Below are 24,253 nucleotides of genomic sequence, written 5' to 3' on the forward strand. Positions count from 1 at the left end.
AATTCTAGCAAACAAATGGATTGAAAATGAAATAGAAATCTCATTTACATAAGTATTCATACCCTTGCGTCAATACGTTAGTCACCTTTGGCAGCAATTACAGTTGTGAGTCTCAAAGAGCTTTGCACATCTGGATTGTACAATATTTGCCCATTATTCCTTTCAAAATTCTGCTCTGTCAAAACTGGTTGTGGATCATTGCTAGATTTTCAAGCAGATTTGAGTAAAAACTGGAGCTTGGCCACTCAAACCACTGTCTTCTTGGTAAGCAACTCCAGTGTATATACGGCCTTGTGTTTTAGGTTATTGTCCTGCTGAAGGTGAATTCATCTCTCAGTGTCTGGTGGAAAGCAGACTGAACCAGGTTTTCCTCTAGGATTTTGCCTGTGTTTAGCTCCATTCTGTTTATTTTTTTATCCTGAAAAACTCTCCAGTCCTTTGGGACTACAAGCATTCCCATAACACATTTTATTGAGGTGTAACTACAACGTTGTTGATCCATCCTCAGTTCTCCACTCACAACCATTAAACTCTGGTACTGTTTCAAAGTCACCATTGATCTCATGGTGAAATCTCGGAGAGGTTTCCTTCCCCTCCGGCAACTGAGTTAGGAAGGACGCCTTTTAACTTTGTAGCGACTGTGTATTGATACACTATCCAAAGTGTAAAATGAATAACTGCACCATGCTCTAAGGGTTATTAGCTTCTTCTTTTTTTACCCATCTATCAATAGGTGCCCTTCTATGCGAGGATTTTTTTACTCCTGAACGTAGACTTGCCATAACAAAAGGGGTTGAATACTTATTGACTCACAACATTTCAGCTTAAAATGTTTTATTAATATATATACATATTTTTTAATAATTCCATGTTGACATTATGGGGTAGCATGGCCAGTGACAAAAATCTCAATGTAGTCCATTTCTTATTCAGGCTGTAACGCCAAAATGTGGAACAAGTCAAGGGGTGTGAATACTTTCTGTAGGCGCTGTGTGTGTGTGGTCAACACATACAGACATCTTCAAATGTGCACAATGCACCACTCATGGACATGGTTACACACATTTCAAACACATACAAAGTTGTATATCTATCTGGTACAGGGTTCTTCAACCCTACCGTCCTGTAGGTTCACTACAACCATAATCTAGCGCACTGGATTCTAATAATTAGCTGGTTGATAAGCTGAATCAGGTTAGTTACAACTGGGGTTGGATTGAACACCTACAGGATGGTAGCTCTCCAGGAACAGTGTTTGAGAGCCCTGATCTAGTATAATACACATGGCGTTCATACAGACACTCACCATTTCTTTACAGAGTAAGTTGAGGATGTGCACCAGCAGCACACCGGCCTTACGCAGGGGAATCAGGGGCTTGGAGATCTCTCTGTAGACACACATACAGCAGCAAGGTTATTGGGCACACTCTTCAAGTAGAACTGACAGCGTTTTAACTACTTTGCAGATATGAAACAAACAGACAATCATAATCAGTCAAAAATATCAAATTCCCAATGTATGCTACAAAACCAACTTCATAAGAGGTTTTAAAAATAGGTTCTATTTGACTCAAAATGTCTAATTACAAATTCACCAATAAATATCTTGGAACTCCAACAAATATTGCTATCAGGTTGTAAATCCCATCTGTCCTGGTACATCGCTAACTTCGTTTAGCCATTCAGGATGCTCTGTTTCAGGTTCAATTACTCAATATTTTGGACAAAAAGGGACGGAGGTAACCAGGGCGGGGTATGTCTATACAATCAAACTAGCATAGGCAGGCAATGATCACAAGTCAGTTATAACATGGGCAATAGGCTAGCTTATCTATTTATGTAGCCATTTATTTTGCAAGCTAAAAACACAGAGCCCAACGTTAGCTAACTAGCTGTTGGGAGGGTGTTATTGGACGAGTGGGTTCGTGGCTGCCTTTTCCCCCCATAATGTTTTTCCAAGGCTACAGCTAGAGATGTAGGTGTCATGTGGTAAGCTGGCAAGAAATGTGAATTAATTTATCTAGCTATACTGAACTTGAACGTTTGTACAAACTACGGCAATTACATTTGGATTTTTTATTTTATTTTTACTATGGCAATTTTAAATGAAATGTCAAAATAAAACGTAAATAGCGTCCAACCTCTATCACCGCACAATCTACAGTAATTACATTTGTATTTAACTTTGGCCTTTTTCTATGACATTTCTTTCATATGTATAATAAAAAAAATAAAAAATAAATAAAAAAAATGTTGCCTGAGATTGTATTGATGAGGTCCCTGAAACAGTAACAGTTGGTTTAATTCATGCAAGTGATATGGGGTGGAAGCTATTGAAGTTTTTAACAAGTATTTTTTTATACATTAACCTGTTAACCTGTTGCTTCTACTCGGGACGCTTGCGTCCCAACTAGAGCTCTGGAAATGCAAATGCGCTACGCTAAATGCTAATAGTATTAGTTAAAACTCAAAAGTTCATTAAAATACACATGCAGGGTATCGAATTAAAGCTACACTCGTTGTGAATCCAGGCAACAAGTCAGATTTTTAAAATGCTTTTCGGCGAAAGCATGAGAAGCTATTATCTGATGGCATGCAACACCCCAAAAGACCCACAGGGGACGTAAACAAAATAATTAGCATTTCGGCGTTACACAAACCGCACAATAAAATAGAAAACATTCATTACCTTTCACCATCTTCTTTGTTGGCACTCCTAGATGTCCCATAAACACTATTTGGGTCTTTATTTCGATTAAATCGGTCCATATAAAGCCTAGATATCGTTATATGTAGACTGTGTGATAAACGAAAAAAACATCGTTTCAAAACGTAACGTCATTTTTTAAAATTCAAAAAGTCGACGATAAACTTTCACAAAACACTTCGAAATACGTTTGTAATGCAACTTTAGGTATTAGTAAACGTTAATAAGCGATAAAATTCATCAGGAGGCGATGTAAAGATCATTAGCTGTCCGTCTGGAAAAATGTCCGGCTAGAAACTCAACGAAAATATCCGGTCCTAGACCGGAGGAGATACGGTGTCCTGCATGTGTTTGACCAAGAAAAAACTCGAAGGGAAATGACAAGACTCTAGACACCGTGTGGAAGCTGTAGGTACTGCAACCTCAGTCAATTAATTGTGGTTCACCTTTATCAATGGGTTCAAGTAGCGCATGGATATATTTTCCCATTTTCAGTGATCAGTTTTTCCTGTGCTTTTCGATGTAAATGCCGTTCTGGTAAAGCCACAGCAGTGATTTAACCAGTTTTTTAAACGTCTGAGTGTTTTCTATCCACACAGACTAAGCAAATGCATATACTATATTCCTGGCATGAGTAGCAGGGTGCTGAAATGTTGCGCGATTTTTAACAGAATGTTCAAAAAAGTAGAGGGTCGACTTAAGAGGTTAAGACTCTAGGGGCAGTATTTCATTTTTGGATAAAAAGACGTGCCCGTTTTAAGCGCAATATTTTGTCACGAAAAGATGCTCGAATATGCTTGGAATTGATAGTTTTGGAAAGAAGACAGTCTTACGTTTCCAGAAATGCAAATATTTTCACTGTGAGTCCCTTAGAACAAATGCTTCGGGCAAAACCAAGATGTATGACCGACCAGGAAATGCACAGGATTTCTGAGGCTACGTTTTCCATGATCGCCTTATATGGCTGTGAATGCGACAGGAATGAACGGACTCTTTCTCTTGTTTCCCCAAGGTCTTTGCAGCATTGTGACGTATTTGTAGGCATATCATTGGAAGATTGACCATAAGAGACTACAATTGCCAAGTGTCCCCCTTGGTGTCTGTGTGGCAATTGGTGCGCAAAAGTCAGGTCCCGGTATTTTTCCATTCAAATCTCAGAACAAACCAGGCTACAAGGACGGTGCTTTCAATGGAGAGAAATATGACAAACCACCTTCAGGATTGATTCAAACAACGTTTTCCATGTTTCAGTCGATATTATGGAGTTAATTCGGAAAAAAGTTCGACATGTAGGTGACTGAATTTTCGGTTAGTTTCGGTAGCCAAATGCATAGTAACAAAAGGGAACGATGTGTCCTACACAAGAATCTTTCAGGAAAAACTGGACATCTGCTATGTAACTGAGAGTCTCCTCATTGAAACATCTGAAGTTCTTCAAAGGTAAATTATTTTATTTGATTCCTTGGCTGGTTTTTGTGAATATGTTGCGTGCTAAATGCTAACGCTAATGCTAAGCTAGCTATCACCACTCTTACACAAATTAGTGATTTTCTCTGGTTCTAAAGCATATTTTGAAAATCTGAGACGACAGGATTGTTAAGAAAAGGATAAGCTTGAGAACAGGCATATTTATTTCATTTCATTTGCGATTTTTAGAAATCGCTAACGTTGCGTTATGGTAATGAGCTTGAGGCTGTAGTTACGCTACCGCATACGGGTTTGGGCGGACTATGAGGTTAAGAAAATACATTCTTTGAAAACAGTCAAAGTAAAAAAAAAAATACAATAGCAATTGCCATAGATTGGACAGGTGAGGTCCCTGAACTACTCATGGACGCAATTGAAGTTCTCTGTAAAGTGAAATAAAATGTCAAAAAATTAATTGCTGTGGATTCTAGAGCAGAGGTCTCTGAACAAAGTCATACTTATTTGAGAGCTATATGTCATGTAGGCGTTGCAGTTTTAAGACGGTCCCTTAACCCTCTGAGCGGGGGAGAGCAACGTTTTACGAATCTACTGTTCCCTCGGTAGCGTTTAGCTCATCTCGCTCTGGCTAAGAGTTGTTGCACAGGTAACTGAGGGAGAGCACCTACCTTTTCATGGTTGTTTGATCAATATGACTGTTAAGTTCCCAAATATAAGAGGACTCCCAAGTGGTATTGACATATTTGCAGAAATCCATTCAGGTGTATTTTGGCAAATGTGTTCTATTGATCTAAAGTCGGCTGTTGCTACTGCCTGTAAACACACAGTCCAGTTCAAAGTGAATGATGACGTGCCCGTGTAAGTAGCTTCATTTGTGGCTAGAATCTTTTACCAATAGAAGTCGCTGGAGGGGTCTGATAAATATTGTAGGCAACACTTGCCGTGTGTCAAATGGCTTATTAGCATATAAGCCTACAGTAGCTCTGATTGGCTATGGCGCACTGGTCTACGTGGACTCCGGTCCTGGACAAGACAGATGTTTTTATTAGGATGTATTTACTGCAGTATCTATTCATTGTCCAAACACAGGTCAGCTATCTCATTCTATATTGCTATAGAATTTTCACAAATTCCTATCTATAAGTCATTCCCAAACATTCTATGAATTACCATCTCTTGTCAGATAACTATTCATCAATAAGTGAAGCATCAGTCAAAGCCTTCTGGCATCAACACTTACATGACAGTGACCTCCAGTTTGGGCCTACGCAGCCTATAAAGTCTGGGCCTCACCTGAAGAGCTGTCCCATGGGGATGCCTCCCTCGTGGAGCATGGGGTTGATGAGCTCAGACAGGTATTGCCAGATGTGGGGGATGTCTATGGCCATGTCCTCAGCCACCTCCAGGATCTCTTGGAGCCTATGATGAAAACACACAACCAGGTGAAAACCTTACTCATAGCATACGCACATGCACTAACATTGACCCTTCTAAATTATTTTCTCTAACAAGCACACAGTACTTTTGTGGCAATGCTCTGTCGACACCCAATAGATGTGGGAGTTTATCAAAATTGGGTTTGTTTTCAAAATTCTTTGTAGGTCTGTGTAATCTGAGGGAAATATGTCTCTCTAATATGGTCATACATTGGGCAGGAGGTTAGGAAGTGCAGCTCAGCTTCCACCTAATTTTGTGGGCAGTGTGAACATAGCCTGTCTTCTCTTGAGAGCCATGTCTGCCTACTGCGGCCTTTCTCAATAGCAAGGCTATGCTCACTGAGTCTATACATAGTCAAAGATTTCCATACATTTTGGGTCAGTCACAGTGGTCAGGTATTCTGACACTGTGTACTCTGTTTAGGGCCAAATAGCATTCTAGTTTGCTCAGATTTTCTGTTAATTCATTCTAATGTGTCAAGTAATTATCTTTTTGTTTTCTCATGATTTGTTTGGATCTAATTGTGTTGCGGTCCTGGGGCTCTGTGGGGTGTGTTTGTGAACAGAGCCCCAGGACCAGCTTGCTTAGGGGACTCTTCTCCAGGTTCATCTCTGTAGGTGATGGTTTTGTTATGGAAAGTTTGGGAATCGCTTCCTTTTAGGTGGTTGTAGAATTTAATGTCTCTTTTCTGGATATTGATCATTAGCGGGTATGGGCCTAATTGTGACTCGTTTCAGGAAACTAGGCGTATGTCGGGCGTCACTACTTCACATTTGAACGTAAACTACATTTTTTTAAATCATGTTTATTGGCAGAAATGCCTTCTGGAACATATGAACTTTCATGTGCCTTAATAACAAACTTGTAACCCATCTGTAAAAACTAATAAAATTGTTAAAATTACGAGCCTAGTTGGTTTAGCCACGGAATAAAGACCGCAACCTTCCCGCTAGCCATGATTGGTTGAGATAATGAGTGGGCTGGACATGCCAAGAGACAAGTTCGGGTTGGTCTGCCATGTAACACGCTTCTGTCTAGAATGAGCTGGTCAGTATGTGTAGGTAATCCTTTCTAACGCAGCTTAAAAAATATATATATATCACGTAGTATAACTGCATAAGTGGTGCTCTCCACTTTCTGGAGGACCGAGTTTTAAAATCAGTGGAATTAGAGTATGGTAGCTAAGGAGAAAATTCTGGCGTTAGATTGCAAATATGCAGACGGAGTCGAAGACACCTGTCTCCGGATTACATCTTCAAACTAAGGGCAACCATGGCATCTGTGACAGAGAGGGAGAAGCATCCATCCATGTATAACAGGTAAGAGAGTCTAGCTGGCTACATTTTCAGATATTATGCATTTAAAATGGTCAGAAAGTGGTTTTCTTTTTAAATTTCTCCCTCCCTCCCAGCCCTCTCTCTCCCTACCCCCCTCCCTCGCTCGCTCTTCCCCCTGACCTCCCCAGTCTGTCTCTCTCTCCAGCACACAACCTGGTCTCTAGGGAAGTACTACACATACTCCCCCTTACCCTTTGTAGTACTCTGTTGTGGGCAGGGTGCCAGCCTTGATGAGCTGGTGCAGCAGCAGGCCCATGCGTTCTCTGGCGATGGCGCTGCGCTCCAGAGTGTTCTCCAGACCGTTCCGCACAAACACAAAGAGCAGCGGGGCGCTGTTCAGCTCCACTACACACTGCAGTGCCTCCTACAGGGCCGGAGGGGGAAGGACAGGAGTTTAGTATACAGCAGTTAGCTTTACTATGGCCTCCAAATGTGTGTGTGTATATTTGTCATTGACATGAAACTGATGATGCGTGAGTGAGCATGTCATTGAGATGGAGGTGTGTGTACCTTCATGTCATTGAGATGGGTGTGTGTGTGTGTGTGTGTACCTTCATGTCATTGAGATGGAGGTGTGTGTACCTTCATGTCATTGAGATGGGTGTGTGTGTGTACCTTCATGTCATTGAGATGGGTGTGTGTGTACCTTCATGTCATTGAGATGGGTGTGTGTGTGTACCTTCATGTCATTGAGATGGGTGTGTGTGTACCTTCATGTCATTGAGATGGAGGTGTGTGTACCTTCATGTCATTGAGATGGAGGTGTGTGTACCTTCATGTCATTGAGATGGAGGTACTCCTCGATGATGGCGCTGGACTTCTTCTCCAGCTCCTCCTCGGTCACGGCCGGTTTGGTCGGAGCATCGGGGGGAGGGGTGGGGGCTGTCTCACGCTTCACTGCACAGATACAACACAAACCATAGTCAGATTAACACACACTAGTATATACTAACACAGACAATTATACATAACCACACAGTTATACACTAACACACATCATACACTAAGAGTGTATAAATGTATCCAATGTGAGCGCATGCGTGGATGTGTATGCGAAGGCAGTGTGTCAAGTTGCATGTGTATGTGTTGTAGTGTGTGTATAATCTCCTACCAACAACCTCCTTGCTGGGAGCCCTGTCCCGGCTACCGCTGCCTCCCCGGCTACGGCTGCCTCCCCGGCTACCGCTGCCTCCCCGGCTACCGCTGCCTCCCCGGTCTCTGTCGTCAGTCATGCTGGCTACGCGCCGGACGGGGGGTTCCGTAGGGGTGCAACTATCGCCCCTACGCTCCTCTGTCTCGCGGCTGAAGCTGCGCTTAGTGATAGGGGGGCGGGCGTCGCGACTGCCACCACGCTCGTCACGACTGCTGTCGTGCCGCTCGAAGCGGTCAAACCTGTCCCGGTCACGACTGGAGCTGGACCTACAGAAGGGGAGGGGAGAGAGAGAGCGAGCTTTACGAGGGGAGAGAGCGATCGTTACGAGCGGGAGAGAGCGATCGTTACGAGCGAGAGCGAGCGATCGTTACGAGCGAGAGCGAGCGATCGTTACGAGCGAGAGCGCGCGATCGTTACGAGCGAGAGCGCGCGATCGTTACGAGCGAGAGCGCGCGATCGTTACGAGAGAGAGAGCGATCGTTACGAGAGAGAGAGCGATCGTTACGAGAGAGAGAGCGATCGTTACGAGAGAGAGAGCGATCGTTACGAGAGAGAGAGCGATCGTTACGAGAGAGATCGTTACGAGAGCGATCGTTACGAGAGAGAGAGAGCGATCGTTACGAGAGAGAGAGAGAGCGCGATCGTTACGAGAGAGAGAGAGAGCGATCGTTACGAGAGAGAGAGAGCGCGATCGTTACGAGAGAGAGAGAGCGCGATCGTTACGAGAGAGAGAGAGCGCGATCGTTACGAGAGAGAGAGAGCGCGATCGTTACGAGAGAGAGAGAGCGCGATCGTTACGAGAGAGAGAGAGCGCGATCGTTACGAGAGAGAGAGAGCGCGATCGTTACGAGAGAGAGAACGCGATCGTTACGAGAGAGAGAGAGCGCGATCGTTACGAGAGAGATCGTTACGAGAGAGAGCGATCGTTACGAGAGAGAGAGAGAGCGCGATCGTTACGAGAGAGAGAGAGCGCGATCGTTACGAGAGAGAGAGAGCGCGATCGTTACGAGAGAGAGAGCGCGATCGTTACGAGAGAGAGAGCGCGATCGTTACGAGAGAGAGAGCGCGATCGTTACGAGAGAGAGAGAGCGCGATCGTTACGAGAGAGAGAGAGCGCGATCGTTACGAGAGAGAGAGAGCGCGATCGTTACGAGAGAGAGAGAGCGCGATCGTTACGAGAGAGAGAGAGCGCGATCGTTACGAGAGAGAGAGAGCGCGATCGTTACGAGAGAGAGAGAGCGCGATCGTTACGAGAGAGAGAGAGAGCGCGATCGTTACGAGAGAGAGAGAGCGCGATCGTTACGAGAGAGAGAGAGCGCGATCGTTACGAGAGAGAGAGAGCGCGATCGTTACGAGAGAGAGAGAGCGCGATCGTTACGAGAGAGAGAGAGCGCGATCGTTACGAGAGAGGGAGGGCGATCGTTACGAGAGAGGGAGGGCGATCGTTACGAGAGAGGGAGGGCGATCGTTACGAGAGAGGGAGGGCGATCGTTACGAGAGAGGGAGGGCGATCGTTACGAGAGAGGGAGGGCGATCGTTACGAGAGAGGGAGGGCGATCGTTACGAGAGAGGGAGAGCGATCGTTACGAGAGCGAGAGAGAGCGCGATCGTTACGAGAGAGAGAGAGAGCGCGATCGTTACGAGAGAGAGCGCGATCGTTACGAGAGAGAGAGCGCGATCGTTACGAGAGAGAGAGAGAGCGCGATCGTTACGAGAGAGAGAGAGCGCGATCGTTACGAGAGAGAAAGAGAGCGCGATCGTTACGAGAGAGATCGTTACGAGAGAGAGCGATCGTTACGAGAGAGAGAGAGAGAGCGCGATCGTTACGAGAGAGAGCGCGATCGTTACGAGAGAGAGAGAGAGCGCGATCGTTACGAGAGAGAGAGAGAGCGCGATCGTTACGAGAGAGAGAGAGAGCGCGATCGTTACGAGAGAGAGAGAGAGCGCGATCGTTACGAGAGAGAAAGCGATCGCATGCGATGAGAGAGCGTGTTACGAGCAAGAGGGGAGAGAGCGCGTTACGAGCAAGAGGGGAGAGAGCGCGTTACGAGCAAGAGGGGGAGAGAGCGCGTTACGAGCGAGAGGGGGAGAGAGCGCGTTACGAGCGAGAGGGGGAGAGAGCGCGTTACGAGCGAGAGGGGGAGAGAGCGCGTTACGAGCGAGAGGGGGAGAGAGCGCGTTACGAGCGAGAGGGGGGATAGAGCGCGTTACGAGCGAGAGGGGGATAGAGCGAGAGGGGGAGAGCGTGTTGAGGGAATAGGCGAGAGGAGAGATATGAAAGAGGAAAGAAACGAGGGAGAGAAATAGAAGAGATGGGAAAGTGGGGGAAGAAAGAGAAAGAGGTAGAAAATAGGTGTGTAAGCAAGTCGGGCAGAGAGAAAGAGAGAAGTGGTGGAGATTAAGATCAGGAAGGAGAGGAAGGAAGAATAGAGAGAAAAAAGGAAAAATAGAAAGAGCAGTAGTGACCTCTGGGGTACCCTGCGGTCAGCGTCTGAGGAGGATGCTGGTGGAGCTGACTGCTGCAGGGCAGAGAAACGGTTGCCGGTGGCCGGACGGCCAGTCTCCGCTGCGAGAGAGAGAGAGAGAGAGAGAGAGAAATTATAATTCTATTACAAAGAATTTGAAACTATAAAAGCTGAAGAAAAAAATCTAATATTTATTGGGTGAAAAGCCAAAATGTGCAGTTTTGGCAGCCAAATATGTGTCCTCCTGCAACAACCTGAGGGACAGCCAGTGAAAAGTGCAAAGTAAAGTCGATAATATTTCCCATCTTGTTTTGTTTTGTCTTTCATACCATGTCATGTGTCTTCTCAGTCATGTTGACACTGGTCCACTACCATTGTTTTAATGGATTGTTGTTCTCATTAATATTGTTGTTAATGGTAATCCTATGTCCACTACAACTATTATTATTGCTGTTGGTCCGACCATTCTCTCTCTCTCGTGCTCTCCCTCACGCTCGCTGCCTCTCTCTCGCCCCCCCTCTCTCGCTCCCCTCTCTCGCCCCCCCGCTCCCTCTCGTTCCCTCTTTCTCTCGCACGCCCCCCCCCCTCTCGCTCCCCCTCTCTCGCGCTCCCCCTCTCTCGCGCTCCCCCTCGCTCGCGCGCTCCCCTCTCTCTCCGCTCTCTCTCTCTCCCCCTCTCTCTCTCCCCTCTCTCTCGCGCTCTCTCTCTCCCCTCTCTCTGCGCTCTCTCACCCTCTCTCGCGCGCTCTCTCTCTCTCACCCTCTCTCTCGCGCTCTCTCACCCTCTCTCTCGCGCGCTCTCTCTCGCCCTCTCTCTCTCGCTCTCCCCTCTCTCTCGCGCGCTCTCTCTCGCTCTCCCCCTCTCTCTCGCTCTCTCTCTCTCTCTCGCTCTCCCCCTCTCTCTCGCTCTCCCCCTCTCTCTCGCCCTCTCTCTCACCCTCTCTCGCGCGCTCTCTCTCTCACCCTCTCTCGCGCTCTCTCTCTCTCCCCTCTCTCTCGCGCTCTCTCACCCTCTCTCTCGCGCTTCTCTCTCCCTCTCTCTCGCGCGCTCTCTCACCCTCTCTCGCGCGCTCTCTCTCACCCTCTCTCTCGCGCGCGCTCTCTCTCTCACCCTCTCTCTCGCGCGCTCTCTCTCTCCTCCCCCTCTCTCTCTCGCTCTCCCCCTCTCTCTCTCGCTCCTCTCTCTCTCTCGCTCTCTCTCTCTCTCTCTCTCTCTCTCACCCTCTCTCGCGCGCTCTCTCTCTCTCACCCTCTCTCGCCTCTCTCTCTCCCCCCTCTCTCTCGCGCGCGCTCTCTCTCTCCCCCCTCTCTCTCGCGCGCTCTCTCTCTCCCTCTCTCTCGCGCGCGCTCTCTCTCTCTCCTCTCTCGCGCGCGCGCTCTCTCTCTCTCTCTCTCGCGCGCGCTCTCTCTCTCTCGGCGCGCGCTCTCTCTCTCTCGCGCGCTCTCTCTCTCTCGCGCGCTCTCGCTCTCTCTCTCGCGCGCGCCTCTCTCTCTCTCTCTCGCGCGCTCTCTCTCTCTCGGCGCTCTCTCTCTCTCTCTCTCTCTCGCGCCTCTCTCTCTCTCTCTCGCGCGCTCTCTCGCTCCTCGCGCGCGCTCTCTCTCGCGCGCGCTCTCTCTCTCGCGCGCTCTCTCTCTCTCTCTCTCTCTCTCGCGCGCTCTCTCTCTCTCTCGCGCTCTCTCTCGCGCGCGCGCTCTCGCTCTCTCTCGCGCGCGCGCCCTCTCTCTCTCTCTCGCGCGCTCTCTCTCTCTCTCTCTCTCTCTCTCGCGCGCTCTCTCCCCCTCTCTCTCTCGCGCTCTCCCGCGCTCTCTCTCGCGGCGCTCTCTCTCTCTCTCGCGCGCGCTCTCTCTCTCTCGCTCTCTCTCCGCGCGCGCGCTCCGCGCTCTCTCTCCGCGCGCTCTCTCCTCTCTCGCGCTCTCTCTCTGCTCGCTCTCTCTCTCGCGCGCTCTCTCCCCACTCTCTCGCGCGCGCTCTCTCCCCCCTCTCTCTCTCGCGCGCTCTCTCTCGCGCGCTCTCTCGCGCGCTCTCTCTCGCCCAGCGCTCTCTCTGTGCGACGCTCTCTCGCGCTCTCTCCGCGCGCGCTCTCTCTCGCGCGCGCGCTCTCTCCGCGCGCGCGCTCTCTCTCGGCGCTCTCTCTCGCGCTCTCTCCCCCTCTCTCTCGCGCTCTCTCTCGCGCTCTCTCGCGCGCGCTCTCTCTCGCGCTCTCTCTCGCCGTCTCTCCTCTCTCTCCCCTCTCTCTCGCGCGCTCTCTCTCGCGCTCTCTCTCGCGCGCTCTCTCTCTCTCTCTCTCTCTCTCTCTCTCTCTCTCGCGCGCTCTCCCTCCTCTCTCTCTCGCGCGCTCTCCCCTCTCTCTCTCTCTCTCGCGACGCGCTCTCTCTCCCTCTCTCTCTCTCTCTCTCTCCGCGCTCTCTCTCTCTCTCGCTCTCTCTCTCCCTCTCGCGCTCTCGCTCTCCCCCTCTCTCTCTCGCGCGCGCTCTCTCCCCCCTCTCTCTCTCTCGCGCGCTCTCTCTCTCCCCCTCTCTCTCTCTCTCTCGCGCTCTCTCTCCCCCTCTCTCTCTCTCTCGCGCGCTCTCTCTCCCCCTCTCTCTCTCTCGCTCTCTCTCCCCCCTCTCTCTCTCTCGCGCTCTCTCCCCCTCTCTCTCGCGCGCGCGCGCGCTCTCCCCCTCTCGCGCGCTCTCCCCCACTCTCTCGCGCTCTCCCCCTCTCGCGCGCTCTCCCCCCACTCTCTCGCGCGCTCTCCCCCTCTCTCGCGCGCGCTCTCCCCCCTCTCTCTCGCGCTCTCTCCCCCCTCTCTCTCCCCTCTCTCTCGCGCGCTCCCTCCCCCTCTCTCTCGCGCGCTCTCTCTCCCCCTCTCTCGCGCGCTCTCTCTCTCCCCCTCTCTCTCGCGCGCTCTCTCCCCCCTCTCTCGCGCGCGCGCGCTCTCTCCCCCTCCGCTCCCCCTCTCTCGCGGCCTCGCACTCTCCCCCTCTCTCTCGCGCGCTCTCTCCCTCTCTCGCGCGCTCCCCTCTCTCTCTCGCTCTCCCCCTCTCTCGCGCGCTCTCTCCCCCTCTCTCGCGCGCGCTCCCCCTCTCTCCCCTCTCTCCCTCTCTCGCGCGCGCTCTCTCCCCCCTCTCTCGCGCGCGCGCTCTCTCCCCCCTCTCTCGCGCGCGCGCGCTCTCTCCCCCTCTCTCCCGCCGCTCTCTCTCTTCCCTCTCTCGCGCGCTCTCTCTCTCCCCCTCTCTCCCCCGCTTTCCTCTCTCCCGCGCGCTCTCTCCCCCCTCTCTCTCGCGCGCGCTCTCCTCCCCCTCTCTCTCTCGCGCGCTCTCCCCCCACTCTCTCGCGCTCGCCTCTCCCCCCCCTCTCTCGCGCTCTCCCCCCTCTCTCTCGCGCGCTCTCTCTCCCCCTCTCTCGCGCTCTCTCTCCCCCTCTCTCTCGCGCCGCTCTCCCCCTCTCTCTCTCGCGCTCTCCCCTCTCTCTCGCGCGCGCTCCCCCTCTCTCTCGCGCGCTCTCCCCCTCTCTCGCGCGCGCGCGCTCCCCCTCTCTCAAAAAAATTACAGACCTCTACATGCTTTGTAAGTAGGAAAACCTGCAAAATCGGCAGTGTATCAAATACTTGTTCTCACCACTGTATATATATTTTTTTAATAGCCAAATCAGTGTCCAGAAATACAGATTTCTAATTGTTATGAAATCGGCCCTAATTAATCGGCCATTACGATTAATCGGTCGACCTATCGTCTCCAAGTTTAGTCTTGCCCGTGTGTGTGTTTCAACGTGCCCCTACCTGGTTCAGCTCCAGTGGCAGGCTTGGCTCCTGTGGTGCCTCCACTGCTGCCCTTGCCCCAGCTGCCCCACATGCCCTTACCCCCGAGCTGGGGAGCAAGAAGCTGGTTGCTGAAGTCCAGAGCACCAGGCTAGTGGGGGAAGAGGTCAAAAGGTTAAGAGAGCATAGGTGATTTACCAAAATGATATCCATCTCAGTGGGTCTTGACTTGGTAAAACATCTGATAAAACATGTCTAATAAAGTAAAAGGAAGTCCAACCAGCATGACATCCAGGCAAAGCATTCAGACAACACAACTCTCCACCTTGTCATGCTCTATATGGCAAATACAAAAAGCATCCTTGTGAGCCACAAAAAGGCAATATGTACAATTTGTTTACATTCCCACCCAGAATGAGGAACCCCATGTGTTGGTAATGTAGTGAAAACACAGGTTCCTTTAGTAGTTCTAAACATTAAGAAACTCTCCCCTCACCTTAGTGATCTTGCTGAGCCGGCTGGTATCGATGGGTCTGTTCTTGGTGGAGATGGGCACTGTGTTCCAGCCCTCGTCCTGGGGCTGGCTGCCCCTTCCCACCTGCTGGCCCCCGCGGCCCACCTGATCCCTTCCTCCTCTGTCTCCCCCCCTCCCGTCTCTTCCCCCTCCACCACCTCCTCGTCCTCCTCCGTCGTTCCTTGACATGAGCTGCTGCTGAACCTTGACCTGCTGCATGTGTTCTTCCTGCTCAGCATCCTTGTGGATCTGGTCAATGGTCTTAGGACCCTGCTCCCCCCGCCGGGGCACCCAGCCACTCTGGTGGAGGGAGAGGGAGGGAGATGACTCTTTAAAGTCTAAGATAAGCAATGCTGCTTCAGGGCCATATGGTTAATTACTATGGTAATTACTGTGATGCCATGATGGTAATGATACTATTTCACAGAAGACAAATAAACAGGAGGAAAAGCAAAAGAAAGCTAGAGAGATACTTGAATCAGTTATAGAACCCATTGCACTTCAGTTGTGAGGTCTGGGGTCCACTCACCAATCAAGAATTCACAAAATGGGACAAACACCAAATTGAGAGACTGCATGCAGTGTACAACATAAAACACCAAATAATGCATTCAGAGCAGAATGAGGCCAATACCTAATGATCAAAACCCAGATAAGAGCTGTTAAATTCTACAACCAACTAAAAGGAAGCGATTCCCAAACGTCCCTTTATCAAGATCCTGTCGTTTAAAGATATTTGGATTTTTACGAATTAACTCCAAATAAATCCAATAACTTCACATCTCCATTGTAAAAGGGTTTACACACCGTTTCCCATGCTTCTCACCTGTGGGTCATTAAGACACTAACAGCTTGCAAACTGTAGGCACAGTTATAAACACTTAGGACACTAGAGACGCCTTTCTACTGACTCTGAAAAACACCAAAAGAATGATGCCCAGGGTCCCTGCACATCTGCGTGAACGTGCCTTAGGCATGCTGCAATGAGGCTTGAGGACTGCAGATGAAGCCAGGGAAGAAATTGCAATGTGCGTACTGTGAGACGCCTAAGACAGCGCTACGTTGTGACACGACGGACAGCTGATCGTCCTCGCAGTGGCAGACCACATGTAACAACACCTGCACAGGATCGGTACATCCGAACATCACACCTGCGGGACAGGTACAGGATGGCAACAACTGCCCGAGTTACACCAGGAACGCACAATTCCTCCATCAGTGCTCAGACTGTCCGCAATAGGCTGAACTGAGAACTTGTAGGCTTGTTGTAAGGCAGGTCCTCACCAGACATCACCGGCAACGTCACCTATGGGCACAGCCCCACTGTTGCTGGACCAGACAGGACTGGCAAAAAGTGCTTTTCACTGACGAGTCACGGTTTTGCCTCACCCTGGTTGAAGGTCTGATTCATGTTTATCATCGAAGGAATAAGCGTTACACCGAGGCCTGTACTCTGGAGCGGGATCGATTTGGAGCTGGAGGGTCCATCATGGTCTGGGGCGGTGTGTCACAGCATCATCGGACTGAGCTTGTTATCATTGCAGGCAATCTCAACAAAGTGTGTTACAGTGAAGACATCCTCCTCCCTCATGTGGTACCCTTCCTGCAGGCTCATCCTGACATGACCCTCTAAGCATGACAAATCCACCAGCCATACTGCTCGTTCTGTGTGTGATTTCCTGCAAGACAGGAATGTCAGTGTTCTGCCATGGCCAGCGAAGATCCCAAATCTCAATCCCATTGAGCACGTCTGGGACCTGTTGGATCGGAGGGTGAGGGCTAGGGACATTCCCCCCAGAAATGTCTGGGAACTTGTAGGTGCCTTGGTGGATGAGTGGGGTAACATCTCACAGCAAGAACTGGCAAATCTGGTGCAGTCCATGAGGAGGAGATGCACTGCAGTACTTAATGCAGCTGGTGGCCACACCAGATTCTGACTGTTACTTTTGATTTTGAACCTCCCTTTGTTCAGGGACACATTATTCAATTTCTGTTAGTCACATGTCTATGGAACTTGTTCAGTTTGTCTCAGCTGTTGAATCGTGTTATGTTCATACAAATTTTTACACATGTTAAGTTTGCTGAGAATAAACGCAGTTGACAGTGAGAGGACGTTTATTTTTTTGCTGCGTTTACAACCCATATTTATGTTTATTTATTTTCCCTTCTGTGCTTTAACTATTTGCACATCATTAGAACACTATAGACATATGAAGTGGCTTTATTCTTGTGGAACCTTTGTGAGTGTAATGTTCACTGTTTTTTCTTCTTTATTTCACTTTTGTTTATTGTCCATTTCTCTTTTTTTGGCAATTTAAACGTTTCCCATGTCAATAAAGCCCTCTGAAATGAATTATGAGAGAGATAGAGCGCAAGGAAGATACAGAAAGATGGAGGAAGAGAAAGACGGCGAGAAAATGAGTAGAAACGAGGAGAAGGAGAAAGGAAGAGAGAACATTGTACAGAGAGGGATGGGGGGGTGTAGTTGTACCCGTCTGAGGTCGATGACGTCCTGCAGCATGAAGCGGATCCTAGATGAGGTCTTCTTCTCCTTGATGATCTTGTCCATCTGGGCAAAGTACTGGTCCATACGGGGCTAGGGGGGTCAGAGGGACAGTCAGACTGGGGGCGGGTGGGTGTGGCCATTCTAATTTCCGTAAAGGTAATTATGTCAGTGTGAGTGTGTGTCTGCTCCTGTGTGTGTGTGTCTCACTCTCTTTGCGTACCTTGGCTTTCTCAAAGTCCAGGTCCTTGCCGATGGTGGACAGCAGTCTACAGAGGCACTCCAGCGATTCCTCGTCGTGGTTCTTCAGCAGCTTGACGATGCAGTCGTGCATGATGGCCTCCGTCAGCATCTTCAGCTTGAACAGCTCACCGATGAACTTGATGTTGCCCAGCGACCGCCGCCGCGCCTGGTCTTTGGCCTCCTCCAACGTCGCCTTCAGACCAGCTTTCTCCTCCTGGGAAACGAGAGGTCCGAGGTTAGTTTGAAAGTTCACAAAGGAGGGTGAAACAGAATGGAAACGCATCTATTACACAGGTTGTCTATCAAAGTAGTTTGTTGAATCTTGAATTATAAAAAAGAATGGCAGCATCTATTTTCAATATTACACATCGAACCACCCGCCCCCAAAAACCCCACTTCTTTTCTCACTTGCATGGATTTCTCTGATAAATACTTTGAGGAAAAATGTACTTGAAAGGCTTGTGATGTGTTCTCACCTAGCCATCTTAAGAAGAATGCATATATGTCGCGTTTGCTAAATGACTAAATTGTCATGTGAAATGAATCCTCCCCTACCTCTTTGGCAGCCTCCATCTCCTTCTGTTTGGCCTCAAAGATGACGTCATCATCCTGGTCCTTCTCAAACTCTTTCTGACAGCGGTTGAGCAGCAGCTTGCGGAAGTTTACAGTCACTCCCGGCTTGTCTGTGGTGGGCACTTTCAACTAGAAAGAGCCAATGAAAGGAAACAAGGAGAAATACTAGTTTACTTCAAGGTCTGTTTGGTTTATGTCCAGTAGAATAAAGACAGAATCAAAGGAAAGCAGAGGGCTTGTCCTCAGCTCGAGTTGTTAAATTTCATCAATAGACTGCAATGGTCCAAACACAAGGCTCAACATAGAGGGAGAGAAAGGAAATAAAAAGACTAACACGGACCGCCCAAACACTTCACTCACCCCCATAAGGCAGCGGCACATGTTTGCGTAGGCCACAGAGAAGTTGGGCTCGGAGATGGCCTTCTCAAAGATCAGGTCGATCACTCCCTTCAGCCGCTCCTCCGTGTCGATGGTCAGCTCTGTGACCTGTTTCATCAGTTGCTGGAACATCTGAGGGGTCAGCTTGTTGAGGATGGAGCGGACCCTCTTGAACAGCTCCTGGGTCTTGGCCTGCTCGGGGTCGTCGCTCTCCTCATCCTCGGGGGAGGCGCCTCGGCCCCGGGTCACAGCCTTCTTCACTGTGGGCTTCCAGGCCTTCTCCGCCTTGTTGAGCTCCACTTCGCCACCTAGCGATGAGGAGATTGTGATGATCTTGCGGGGCTCCTTGCGCTGGCCCTGCTGGGAGCGCCGTGGTCCGGGGGGCTGGGGGAAGAGGAGATATAGATTGTAAGGGGAGAGAGTGGTAGGGAGAAAGAGGGTGGGGGAGAGAAAGAGGTATAAAGAGGGAGGAGATGAGGTCTATGAACTCAAGAAACACACCGGGCTGTCAATCATACACTACCAGAGCACAGTTTTAGACAGAAACAAGGTAGAGAGCAGGGCCAGTTCCACTCAACGGAAATCTTAGAACACCATTCAATGGTTATCTTTAAATGCTCACAATAAATCATTGGTTGATGATCCAATCAAATCACTTGTTTTAAAGAAACGTGACAAAAAAGGGTGCATCCAATGACATCTCCTTTCTCCTGACGTGTGCACTAATTCAGTACTTCACACAAATGTAATAGCATTAGATTGGTAGAGGCATGGGCTAGTGGGAGTTTCCACCATATTTCTTACACCAGTCATTTCCTTTCAAATCAGTAAACATAGGAGGAAGGATAGAGAGACATTTGGAGAGTGACGTACTATGTACTCTGAACTATGACTAATGCTTTCCAAGAGACACGGACACACACACCAACAGCCCACATACTTAACAAATACTGACGAACACACACAGAAAACACATAGAACCAACATAAATAAATAGAACACTATAATGGGCATCCTATTAACATGACCAAACAATAGTCCATCTTGGTCCTGAATTATAGGATCTCTATACACTGACCATAGAGTTAGAGGACACTATGCAGACACACACCCAACACACTGCCATACTCACTCCCATGTGGTCCCTTCCAGGGCCCCGTGGTCCCCCTCCCCCAGAGGACTGTCTACCCAGGTTACCCATGAAGGCGGGGGTGAAGTCTGGCCCGGCGTTCATGTTGCGACCAGGCTCCGCTGGGCGCATGGGGGTCTTATTCGCCTACACAGAGAAAGAGAGAATTATGTACCTATGATTTTGACATTGGATTGTCATTGAAATTAACATTGGGACAGAAATACTAGAAAAGCACATGATTGAGACATGGGAGGTGTTAAAATCCACATAAAAACAAAACACTAAAATTTGCACTAGAGCATAATCCCTTTAATTTCTTAACACATATTAGAATAATACCTTTAACTGGGTGCCTATAAAATCACAATACTGGATCAGAAAATTAATTAATTCATTTGATGGTATAGTTTACCTTATCTAGCACAACGTCTGTGATGAGAGGCAGGCCCTCAGGCTTGTTCATGCTGGCACTAATGAACTGGCAACCCAGCAGGAACTCCCTGTCGTACCTCTTCTTCTCCTCTGGGTCGATAGGCTTCCATTGCTCTGTTGGGAGGAAAGGGTGGAGGAGCGGGAGAGTTTGAATTGGCTACAAAGGACTCTTTATACTGCTTCGGTGTTGTTGTAACACACCCAACCCAATCTAAGAGACATGCATTTCATTAGGGATAACGCTGGCCATACACATGAGTAATGGGGATCTTTGACAGTAGCTAGGTTTCCATTCAATTTGTGATAGATTTTCATGCAAATATTATAATATCCGCCTTAACAAAATATGTACATTTTCCTTCCTGAGGTTTGTTTCCATCAGAACAGAACGGCAGATAAAAGGCTGTGCTTGATGACGTAGCGCACGTGAAAACAACTTATGCGCTAAAGTACAAGTTCAATGTGTTTCCATTGCATTTTCCAGTCCATCGATGGTTTTGTCACAAAAACAATTTGGGCAAACTTGCCCAATCTGGTTTTTGCACATGCACTCTAGACTAGAGGTCGACCGATTAATCGGCATGTGTGATTAATTAGGGCCGATTTCAAGTTTTCATAACAATCGGTAATTGTTATGGACGGCGATTACATTGCAATACAATCGCCATCCAAACGATTACATTGCAATCCTTGAGGAGACTGTGTGGCAGGCTTACCACCTGTAACACGAGTGCAGCGTCAAAAGGACCTTGTGGCTGCAATGAGCCAAGGTACGTTGCTAGATAGCATTAAATGTATCTTAAAAAACAATCAATCTTTACATAATCACTAGTTAACCTAGTAATATCATCAACCATGTGTAGTTAACTAGCTTGTCCTGTGTTGCATTTAATCAATGGCTGTTAATTTATCATCGAATCACAGCTTACTTTACCAAACGGGTGATGATTTAAAAAACACATTCGTTGCACAAAATGTACCTAACCATAAACATCAATGCCTTTCTTAAAATCAATACACAGAAGTATATTTTTTTTACCTCCATATTTAGTTAAAAGAAATGCATGTTAGCAGGCAATATTAACTAGGGAAATTGTGTCACTTCTCTTGCGTTCAGTGCAAGCAGAGTCAGGGTATAATGCAGTAGTTTGAAGACCATTTCTTCCTAACAAAGACAGTAATTAATTTGCCAGAATTTTACATAATTATGACATAACATTAAAGTTGTGCAATGTAATAGCAATATTTAGACTTAGGGTTGCCACCCATTCGATAAAATATGGAACGGTTCCGTATTTCACTGAAAGTATAAACGTTTTGTTTTTCAAAATGATAGTTTCCGGATTTGACCATATTAATGACCAAAGGCTCGTATTTCTGTGGTTATTATATTATTATACTATAATTTGATAGAGCAGTCTGAGCGGTGGTAGGCAGCAGCAGGCTCGTAAGCATTCATTCAAACCACACTTTCCTCCGTTTGCCAGCAGCTTTTCGCAATGCTTGAAGCACAGCACTGTTTATGACTTCAAGCCTATCAACTCCCGAGATTAGGCTGGCAATACTAAAGTGCCTATAAGAACATCCAATAGTCAAAATGTACATGAAATACAAATGGACAAGAGAGAAATAGTCGACACGTCATAATTTCTATACTAACTACAACCTAAAACTTCTTAACTGGGAATATTGAAGAACTGGAAATATTGAACCACCAGCTTTCATATGTCCTCATGTTCTGAACAAGGAACTTAAACGGTAGCTTTTTTACATGGCACATATTGCAATTTTACTTTCTTCTAAAACACTTTGTTTTTGCAAAATTTAAACCAAATTGAACATGTTTCATTATTTATTTGAGGCTAAATTGATTTGATTGATGTATTATATTAAGTTCAAATAAAAGTGTTCATTCAGTATTGTTGTAATTGTCATTATTATATATATATATATAAAAAAATAAATCGGTATCGGCTTTTTTTGGTCCTTCAATAAAATCGGTATCGCAAGGTGAAAAATTATAATCGGTCAACCTCTACTCTAGACAACAGTTCACTAATAAAGTGGACAGGTTAAGATATATGTTGAGATTGATTAATTAGCAGTGATCATGTCACAAGACACTCAATATTTATTGGAAAGGAGAATCAAGCTAATCACAGCACTTTCACCATGACTTATTTCATCTGTCGCCCTTTAAACTGTGCATGCTTTTTCAGGTCATAGTGAGAGGACCACACAACATAAAACAACTATACAATTTGCAGTCACACGATGCTATCAAAAATCACACAAGAAATTGTTTCCGCCGCAATTTGTTGCATAATTGATTTTACCAATAAAAATATCCCACTATGTCGAATGAACCTATTGTCTGTCGACATTTTGGTAATTGTACCGACACTTCCTTTTTCCATCACAGCTGTTGTGATTTATTTTTACACGGTATGACTTGACTCACATAAAATCCGTGGATGGAAATGTTATAGAAACAGACAGTTTATTGCCCATTTCAACGATGAGACATTTCATATGACGGGAAAAATGAGGACACGTCTCACAAAGAATCAATCAACGAATATTAGATATTCATTGAGTCCGATACAGATCCTTGACTGATATCTTCAGTCATTTCTAAGGGACCACCAACCTCCTTTGTACTGATACTTGAGGTCGCCCGGTTTGAGTGGGGGTGTGTCGGCGTTCTGCTTGTCCTCCTTCTCTTCCCACGTCTCGTCTGGCGCGTCGGCGGGCGGCAAGGAGGTCAGGGCCACAGGGCTGGGCTCCGGCGGTGAAGACGACGGCTCGGTGGCAGGTGCCGCCGCCTCCTCCTGTACAGACGAGAGGGGAGAAGGGACAGGAAGATTGAAGGGTAAGAGAGTAGAAGGAAGTTGAGACCCTATATGCTGACCTCAAGTCAGTTTCGTGGTTAAGGTTAGGGGATTTGGGGTGAGTCACCAGTGGTTTTCCACAAGCACATGGAGTAGCCAGCCTAATAGAAAAAAAGTAGCCAGCCAGGCTCCCCTGGGCTGTTATGACATTTTTGCAGAAGAAGATTTATTTTGGTGGCCTCTGGTACCTTCTAATGCCTTGATTACATCCAAAATACACAGTGAAATTGTTGAGTATTTGATTGGGTTTACCTCCCAGATTTGAAAAATTTGGTGTGGGATTGTACTTACAATTGAAGTTACTGTAAATGTCTGAATTCAGTGTATTGTTAGTCATAATTGGATATTGTCTAGGACTATGACCTTAAACCTTCCTCCTCTTGAGATTAAAGTATTTTTGTTTGTTCTTTAAATTAATGTATTTTATTAAAAACAGAAAAATGAAGTGGCCAAATTATCTTTAAAATGATTTAAGGTACAATTTTAAACCCAAGAAATTGTGTGATTAGTCACTGGAAAAAGTGTCAGATGGGTCTAGAATAAAAACAGATGCTCAATTAAGAGAGGGAACGGCAATTCAATAACTAAAATAATTTCAACAAGTGTATGCAACTCAATTGCAGAATGTCTTTTTTTTTCTCCATCTTTTTTTTTTTTTTTTAACACTTGTTTAGCAACTGACCCACAGGCTTCAAGCTTCCTTAAGAGGCATTTTCAGCTATCTGCAATATAGGTATGATTGAAAAATAAAGCAGACTGTTGATATGGTATTCACCATCTTCATTGAATGTTATCATTTATCTGCAAATAATTGCCAAAAAAACACTACCAGTATGCAAATTAGGGAGCCAAATGAACGGCTCTCTTACAGATGCGATAGGCTGCTGACAAGCCAATCACTAACGTCACTGTCTGGCAAGTCCTGATGGACTTCATATTGAAAATACAAACTAGATCTTTAGTTTACGATGCCATGGAGATGGCACACTGAGTGCACAAAACATTAAGAACACCTTCCTAATATTGAGTTGCACCCCATTTTGCGCTCAGAACAGTCTCAATTTGTCCCGGGCATGGACTCTGCAAGGTGTAGAAAGCGTTCCACGTGGATGCTGGCCCATGTTCTCCAATGCTTGCTACAGTTGACATGTTGACTGGATATCCTTTGGGTGGTGGGCCATTCTTGATAAACCGTGGAAACTTAAGCGTGAAAAATGCAGCACTTCATGGTGTTGCACTTCATGACACACTCAAACCGGTGCGCCTTGCACCCACTACCATACCACGTTCAAAAGGCTTGTTGGTCTTGCCTATTCACCCTCAA

The 24,253-nt window shown here is 47.3% G+C and overlaps 1 protein-coding gene across 1 annotated transcript in view; it reads right to left on the reverse strand.

Annotated features, from left to right (window-relative positions):
- LOC115101583 (eukaryotic translation initiation factor 4 gamma 1-like) overlaps window positions 1–24,253 on the reverse strand; it is a 46,474-nt gene that overhangs the window by 4,531 nt on the left and 17,690 nt on the right. The window contains 15 exon segments of the mRNA XM_065005808.1: window positions 1,307–1,388; window positions 5,426–5,551; window positions 7,098–7,270; window positions 7,679–7,803; window positions 8,018–8,325; window positions 10,526–10,625; window positions 14,285–14,414; window positions 14,760–15,077; window positions 17,269–17,373; window positions 17,504–17,737; window positions 18,079–18,225; window positions 18,457–18,858; window positions 19,607–19,750; window positions 20,019–20,152; window positions 22,689–22,869. Coding sequence (XP_064861880.1) covers window positions 1,307–1,388; window positions 5,426–5,551; window positions 7,098–7,270; window positions 7,679–7,803; window positions 8,018–8,325; window positions 10,526–10,625; window positions 14,285–14,414; window positions 14,760–15,077; window positions 17,269–17,373; window positions 17,504–17,737; window positions 18,079–18,225; window positions 18,457–18,858; window positions 19,607–19,750; window positions 20,019–20,152; window positions 22,689–22,869 — 2,709 coding nt within the window.

This window comes from Oncorhynchus nerka, linkage group LG20 (assembly GCF_034236695.1).
Source record: "Oncorhynchus nerka isolate Pitt River linkage group LG20, Oner_Uvic_2.0, whole genome shotgun sequence".
NCBI classification, from domain to species: Eukaryota; Metazoa; Chordata; class Actinopteri; order Salmoniformes; family Salmonidae; genus Oncorhynchus; species Oncorhynchus nerka.